Below are 8,591 nucleotides of genomic sequence, written 5' to 3'. Positions count from 1 at the left end.
GGACTTTGATGTAGAAGATTAGTACTTTAATCACAAAATCTATGAAATAAAAATTTGGATAGTGTTAGATCCTAGGGTCTGTTTGGTACATATGGTTTTTAATATTATATATATATATATATTTTTTTTTTAAATTGTTTTTCAGTGTGCTTTATATGAAGAAAAAAAAAAACCCAAAAACACCTCAAATTTGCCTTGAAAAAAAATCTCTTTAATGAATCCTCAAACATCTGTTTTAGATAAAAAATTTGTCAAAATTAAAAATGATTTTCTATTCCAACAGAAGACGGTTTTTAGGAATGTAACACTGGTTGTAAAAAGCAATGAAGGCAATTTGTTGGGTCAATCAGACAATCCAGACTTGGACTCGGCCTGGAAGATTGGATCAATTTAGGCCCAGAAATAACTCCAATTGAATTTCTAAGGCCGACTAATTATCAGGAACCCAGCGCAGCCCATCGCCTCTGAACCCAGCCCATTTCAAACAAAGCCCCAAGGTGCCCCATCAGTAGCCGAGATATTCTGGCGGGAAAGCTCAACCGTTCCCGCCAAAATAACCCACATCAACCCTCTGTGGACAGACCTCTCTACTTCCACACTCGCCCAACCCCAGCTTCTCGCCCTTTCTTTCTTCTCATGGCTTCCGATTCTTCTCCGGCCAACATCAATGGCGGTGAGTCTCTCTATCTCCATTTCTCTTTCTGTTTGTTTGACGGGAAACTTTGGAGAAGAAACGAAAATTTTGAATCTTATGTTTTGCGTGCCTTTTAGTTTTGACAAAGCAAAAATGTTGCGTTGAGGCATTAGGTTCATTGGTTTTGGTTTTCTCGTTTCCCAAATTGTGCAAAATGTAAGATTCGGAATTTTCTTAAGTTTTCGTGGATTTTTTCTCGGCATCCAAATAGAGGATTTATCTCGTTTGGCCCTAATTTTACATCAAACATTACAGGACCTTCCTCTCCCGATGACTCGTACTCGAGCCCGATCGGCAACACTTTCTCGTCCCCAGGCGATGGCACTCGCCGGAGAAGAGGGCGGCGGCCGTCCGCGTCTCCTGCATTTGCGACTCCGCCACATCCACACTCCCGATTCGCCGCTTCTGAGACAACGCCAACTCCGTCTGAGGCAACCCCAACACCCTCTAGCGGACGCCGGAGAAGGGGATCTAGAAGGGCTTCCGTGTCCACTCCAATTGCCACGCCTTCATCAACTGATGAAGCACCGCCTTCGTCTGAAGGTGAAGGGGATGACATGGATGAAGCTCCACCGATGTTCGTGTGGGGCACGAACATTAGCGTGCAGGATGTAAATGCTGCAATTCTTAGGTTTTTAAGGCATTTTCGTGAACACCCATCTCATACAGAGGGGAAGTACATGAGAGCCATACACAGAGTTCTTGAAATAGAGGGAGAATCACTTGATGTGGATGCCCACGATGTGTTTGATTATGACTCGGACCTTTACACCAAGATGGTTAGATACCCACTTGAGGTTCTTGCGATATTTGACATTGTTTTGATGGACATGGTCAGTAGAATCAATCCGCTGTTTGAAAAGCATATCCAGGCTCGCATTTTTAATCTCAAGACATCAACATCGATGAGAAATCTCAACCCATCTGGTTAGTTTCTTGTTTTGCAGTTCGATTATTATGATTGCATTCGATATCAACCTCTACTCATCTGGATAATTGGATTGTATGAAAGACAGCTGATTTTGAGTATTCTTTGATTAGATATTGAGAAGATGGTGTCATTGAAAGGGATGATTATTCGGTGTAGTTCAATTATACCTGAAATCAGGGAAGCAGTATTTAGATGCCTTGTATGTAGACACTACTCTGACCCCATTGTTGTGGATCGAGGTAATTATCAGGCTGTTATAGTCTATTGGTTTCTGTTGGTATATGTTTGTTTTAGATCAACTTTATTCTTCATTGTTGACAATTGGGTAGTTGGGAAGGCTTTAATTAGTGGAGCTGATTATTGATGCTTGAGTTTTATCAGGGCGAATCAATGAACCAACAACTTGTGGGAGGCCTGAGTGTCTTGCCAAGAACTCCATGACACTGATTCACAACCGATGCAGGTAATCAGTTGCTTTAAGTTAGATTTTGTATAGCTTGAAGCCAAAATAATTGAGTTAACATGCAGTTGTTTTAGGACTATAACCTAAATTATAACTAAATTGAAATTTGCTTGAGCTCTCATTTCCTACCATCTCCATAAGTTTCCATCAGCCACTAATGTAAATTGTTTGTAGTCATCAAATGTACATATTCTCCTCAAATTTTCTTTCCACATCAAAGAATGACACCTTTCTTTCTTTTCTTATTTTGAATCAGAAACAAACAAATTCATTTATATCAGTTATAAAGATCAATAGGGACAAAAGCATGAGGCCACTCTCATGCAGTCTCCATTAAGGTCCTTATCTAGCACACACATCCAACATTGAATTAATTGCATAAGACTTCAATATTTAGAAATAGAGAAAGTTAGTATCTAGCAACCTGTGATGTCCCACACTAGATAGGGGAAAAAGTTATTGGGACTGTATAAGTATGAACTTTTCTTAACCTTGTAGACATGTTTTAAAGTCATGAAGGTCCCTTTAGGTTCAAAGCAAATAATATTTACTTGGTTGGGAGCGGGTGGTTACAAATGGTACCATAGTTGATCCTGACCCTGGTGTGGGAGTTTGTTAGGCTTAATGAGGGGTGTCTACTTCTTTGGCTCCGCAATCCCACGAGATACAATGAAGATATTGTGTCTACATGGGGGGTGATTGTGATGTTTCACACTGGATAGGGGAAAAAGTTATTGGGACTATATAAGTATGGACTCCTCTTAGCCTTGTTAACGTAAAGCCATGAGGGTCCCTTTGGGCTTAGAGTGGATGATATCTACCTAGTTGGGATTGAGTCATTACACAACCAGTTTGGATTGAGTGGCTTCTTCGCCAAACTATGCTTTTCAACTTCCATATTTCCTTTTAATTTCACCAACTAATTCTACTTATGGATGGAAAGTTCAATTGAAGTCACAACTTAAAACCCTTGAATAACTAATATTGTTTTGGTTTTAAGCTTTCATAAAACTTCCATGAACGTCCTTGTTTCTATTTCGCTTTGGTCGTGCTGAAATTTAGCATAAAAAGTTTAATGTCGAAATATCAAAATTTTAAAGTTTTAGTAAGGCCATTGGTTTAAACATCTTAAAGAAGCTTTCAGAAGAGAAATAAAGCTATAGCAGTCTCAAACTTGAGAGAAGAAATAAGAACATCAAAACGTAATTAAAGATATTGCTTCAACATGAAAAAATATTTACACAAACAAATTCAGGGACTTGACTTTTTTGTTGTTTGATATACCTTAATTACTAGCCTATTTACTAAGTTATATAGCTATAGATGATCCAACTAACTTGAGAGAAGAAATAAGAACATCAAAACATAATTAAAGATATCGCTTCAACAATCAGCCTGTGTATTGTTGATCTCTTATTTTGAATCCATGATTCACTGGTCCTGCCACAAAATTAGGTTTGCTGATAAGCAAATTGTGAGGCTTCAAGAGACACCAGATGATATCCCTGAGGGAGGGACACCACACACTGTGAGTTTGTTGATGCATGACAAGCTGGTGGACGCTGGAAAGCCCGGTGACAGAGTTGAGGTGAGACCATATAATTTCACATTCTTTTGTCACAAAGATGGTTCTTATATTTATGCTGACTTGATCAATTCATATCTTTGAACAGGTGACTGGAATTTACAGGGCTATGAGTGTCAGAGTCGGACCAACACAGAGAACCGTTAAATCTTTATTCAAGGCATGCATTCATCATTTCCTCCACTAATTTTGAATCCACTCAATGGCCAGGATCCAAACCTAATAATTTTTCATTTGATTGCAGACTTACATTGACTGTCTTCATTTAAAGAAGACTGACAAGTCAAGAATGCAAGCAGAGGATCCCATGGAAGTTGAAAATGGCTCAGGTAGAAATGAAGAAGACACCCTGCTTGGCTATGAAGACAAGGTATTTGAATCTATTTTTTTCCTTTACTTCCAAAATATTTTGATTCTATCTTTTACGTCCTTCTCATCCTTGTTTGGGATTGCAGGTGGCACAATTAAAGGAGCTGTCAAAGCAGCCTGATATATATGACCGACTGACCAGGTCTTTGGCACCAAACATCTGGGAGCTGGATGATGTGAAGAAAGGCCTTCTTTGCCAGGTTCCATATGACAGACTTAGTGATCTCTGACTCTTTTGTTTATAGATTTAAGCTAAAGTTAGACTCTCACCATCTAGTACATAAACATTGAATCTTCACTTAATTGGCATAAAATTGTAGCTTTTTGGTGGGAGTGCTTTGAAGTTGCCATCTGGGGCTAGCTTCCGTGGTGACATCAATATCCTTCTTGTTGGTGATCCTGGAACGAGCAAATCCCAGTTGCTCCAATACATACACAAGTTATCTCCTCGTGGAATTTACACTAGTGGAAGGGGGAGCTCTGCTGTTGGCTTGACTGCTTATGTTACGAAAGATCCTGAAACAGGGGAAACTGTAAGATAATCTTTTTATGATATCTTTCTATATCTTTTCACCAAGCTTGCTCATTGAAATCAAGGGAACTTATTTAAAATTTGATATCTGCAAAAAACACTTTAGGTTTTGGAGAGTGGAGCTCTGGTTCTGAGTGACAGAGGAATCTGCTGCATTGATGAATTTGACAAAATGTCTGACAATGCTAGGAGCATGTTGCATGAGGTGGGTTGTATATTTATCCTTCTGTTAATTTTTGTGGACGTTCTGCTAATGCAATGGTACCTTTTCTTAATGTATTTATAAGTAAATGCCTTAGACAATTTGTACAATTATCTTGTACCTGCATGATTCTGACAGTGGGCATTCAACACAGGCATTTTCAGCTTGTTACTTATAGTCAAACTCATTTCTTTCTCATGACTTTTGACTATTCAAGAAAAAGGATTCATGGTTCCCTTTTTTTCCAATAATATGTTTTGACTTATCTTTAGTAGAAAAAAGCTAAATAAATGGGCACTAAACAGCATTTACATGTATAATTTACATTCAATGAGAAAATTGCATCCAGACATTTTAATCTTTCATCTCTTCACAACCATACTCTTGCATATTTTGTCACCCAGGTGATGGAACAACAAACTGTTTCAATTGCAAAAGCGGGAATTATTGCCTCTCTTAATGCTAGGACTTCCGTATTGGCTTGTGCAAATCCAAGTGGCTCACGTTACAATCCTCGCTTGTCAGTCATAGACAACATACACCTTCCTCCTACCTTATTGTCCAGGTAAGAAGATACTACTTGTATACTGATCCTGTAAGATCATGTTAGTATGAACCTGAACTAGAACAACTCTCTGATTTTGTGATTTCTTTCCTCAGGTTTGATTTGATTTACCTAATTCTTGACAAGGCTGATGAACAAACAGACAGGCGTCTCGCCAAGCATATTGTTGCTTTACACTTTGAGAATCCTGAGGTCTATGGAACTGTTGTAATCTTTCTTGTTTTAGGATTTATCTTTTGCAATTTCTCTTATTAACCATATGGCATGTCTCTCTTCTTACAGAGTCTAGAGCAAGATGTATTGGACCTTCCTACATTAACTGCATATGTGAGCTATGCCCGAAAGCATATCCATCCCAAGTTATCTGATGAAGCTGCTGAAGAGCTGACACGAGGTTATGTTGAGATGAGGAGGAGAGGAAACTTCCCCGGCAGTAGCAAAAAGGTACAAGGTTTCAATATGTTTTCGAAAGAACCTACTCGGTTCCCCTAAATACTAATGATGCCACCTTACATCATTAAGAAGAATGTTGAATAATATGATAATGATGAATTGTTTCTAACTTGGACAATTTCCAGGTTACACTACACAAATCATGGCATTTGACTAATAACTGGATATGAAATCCTGTAATTTCACTGTTATATTTATCAAAAACCCAGAGTTAGGTTTAGATAATATATATTTGGACTTAAGATTTGAAATTGGTAAAAGTTGTTCAAATCCTAAGCCAAGGTCATCAGAAGATGTCAATGATCCCTAAATTCTTATAAATACATCCAGAAGGACAGGCTTTGTTTTTTCCTTCCAATAAGCAAAGCTTTTTTCTCCCCAACCAATTCTTTATGTAAATTCTTGAATTCTGAACAAAGCTGATGCCAAATAGTGTACCTTGACCTTGAATTTGTCACCATATTTATCCTTGGATGCTTGTTGTTGACACCATCAACAGGTTATAACAGCCACACCTAGACAGATTGAGAGTTTGATACGCCTTGGTGAAGCCCTGGCCCGTATTCGTTTCTCAGAATGGGTTAGTGAAACTTTCTTTGTGTCCCAATGATGTAAAATTGTCTCATGATGAGCAGAATTAACATATTGGCTTCTGATGTGAGCAGGTTGAAAAGCGAGACGTAATGGAGGCATTTCGACTTCTGGAAGTTGCATTGCAACAGTCAGCCACAGATCACTCCACCGGTAAATTTGTGTCTTCTTTTTTCCTAGTTTTCATTCTCTACATTTAGCATGTTGTTCACAACTTTAGCAGTTGTATATGGAGATCTAGATTCCCCATTTTGTTTCTGGATCACGACAATAAGATGATACTTGTCTATGGCTGCATGTTGAACTGGAAGTTATTTCCTGACCTAAAATTTAGGTTTCTGATAGTTACTTTAATTGGTTGCCTCATTGATCATGCTGAGTTCCAGTGGGCATAAGCAACTAAAATTCGCAATGTGGAAATCTTTTCCTCATCTTGCATTCTATGACAATTGAGGTAATCCATATTCACTACTTTGTTTGGCATGAAAAGTGGCACATGCATCATGATCGGTATCATTGTTGGGGCAACTTCTGTATCATGTGCTTTGTCTTAGGAAACAGATGGCATTGTGGCCAAATGTAACAAGACAGGAACCCCATGAACTTGTTTTCCATGGAGGTGGGGTGGGGAGGGGAGGGGATTGTTTTAGACAGGATTGCCTTGCCTCACTCATCGCATATTGCACAATTCATAATTTAGAGTGGTATGCTATTACTAATATTACTAGTATTAATCCTTTGTTCTGATTTGCTTTCTTTTCCTCCAAAAGGAACGATTGACATGGATCTCATTACCACTGGAGTGTCAGCAAGCGAAAGGATGAGACGGGAGAGTCTGGTATCAACAACCCGCAACATAATTATGGAGAAGATGCAACTTGGAGGACCCTCAATGCGGTTGCTGGAGGTGCTCTCCTCAACTACTCTCTGTTTAAAACCACCATTACATTTCTCATTAGTCTAATGTGCTTTTGCATTTTCTGTAGTTACTTGAAGAGCTGAAGAAGCAAAGTTCTTGCAGCGAAGCGCACCTTAATGATGTAAGCTCTCACTCATCATTCACCAACTCACACACACCCTTGTTCCAGTACAAGTTTACACTCATGTGTTTGATTATTTGTTTTGTATCAGCTGAGAAATGCACTTGCCACTCTTGCTAGTGAGGGATTTGTGTCGGTCCATGGTGACAGTGTGAAGAGAATATGACTGGGTCTGGGAGGGAGGGAGGGAGGGAAGAGAACTACTTCAATGGAGATAGCCTTTAACTCAACTGCTCCTGTCCCCAGGAGCAACCGCTGTAGCAGCTTTACATTACATTTTAGTGGTCAAATGTACTACTATTACATGAATTGACTGAGAATGTACATATTTTTACATTACATTATATGAATTTTGGTTTGGAATCAGAATTCAGCCATGGGTGACCAACAAGATCCAAATGCTACATGTGAGGACTATGTGTGAGAGGCTTTCCTGAATTAAGTACAGACAAGAGCGCCCAAGTGGACCCAGAACCCCCAGACTCTTCTTGCAGCTTCCGGGAACTTTCCCTCACCCAAAAGCCCAATCATCGTTACACTTTCTTTTACCCAATCCAGTGAAAAAAAACTACTTTCTGGTGGGGCACTCTCACATGTGGGGAGATGAGATCAAGCACCATGATTGATGGCAAGGTCACTTATCAACTTCAATGAAATCTCTTTCTCCGCTTCAACTATTACTGATGCATTTTGATGAACATAAAATAAAGATAACATTTATTTGACAGCATAAAATGACAGCTATTACAACAAATGCATATTTAAAAAAAAAATCAACATTAGCAATATAATTTATGTTGATTAAAAGGAGATTAAGCAATTGACCATAAATATTTCATTGTTTTTTATTTTTATGGTATTTCAAGTTTATAATTTCCATTAATTCTTTTCTTTAACGGAGAGCCATGTTTTTTGTTTGGGTTAATTGGTTATAAACGGAGACCAAACCCATAACAAAATAGCTAAAATAGAGTTTCTAAGATAATTTTTTTATTTTGGTTTTACTCTCCAAATTGAAACCAAACGTAGCCTTAATCCATAATAAGTAAGATTTTAAAAATATTTATTTATAATTATTCTAAACTTTGTAACAAAATTAATTTCATAATGAATATAATTGTTTTTAACTTTCACGGGGAAATAATTTCTCATTTCTTCTCACAGTT

The 8,591-nt window shown here is 38.2% G+C and overlaps 1 protein-coding gene across 1 annotated transcript; it reads left to right on the top strand.

Annotated features, from left to right (window-relative positions):
• Positions 1–535: 535 nt before the first annotated feature.
• On the top strand, positions 536–7,794 carry LOC100262415 (DNA replication licensing factor MCM4). Its single transcript, XM_002274498.4, has 18 exons — positions 536–673; positions 950–1,621; positions 1,736–1,864; positions 2,007–2,088; positions 3,544–3,676; positions 3,762–3,833; positions 3,918–4,043; positions 4,129–4,242; positions 4,363–4,575; positions 4,681–4,779; positions 5,181–5,341; positions 5,437–5,533; positions 5,624–5,785; positions 6,294–6,374; positions 6,460–6,538; positions 7,156–7,292; positions 7,372–7,425; positions 7,517–7,794. Exons 1-18 carry the CDS (start codon positions 637–639, stop codon positions 7,589–7,591), a joined length of 2,523 nt encoding a protein of 840 aa, XP_002274534.1. The 5' UTR covers positions 536–636; the 3' UTR covers positions 7,592–7,794.
• Positions 7,795–8,591: the final 797 nt, after the last annotated feature.

The sequence above is a fragment of the Vitis vinifera genome, chromosome 3, assembly GCF_030704535.1.
Source record: "Vitis vinifera cultivar Pinot Noir 40024 chromosome 3, ASM3070453v1".
Classification (NCBI taxonomy): domain Eukaryota; kingdom Viridiplantae; phylum Streptophyta; class Magnoliopsida; order Vitales; family Vitaceae; genus Vitis; species Vitis vinifera.
This window is presented reverse-complemented; position numbering and strand designations above follow the sequence as displayed.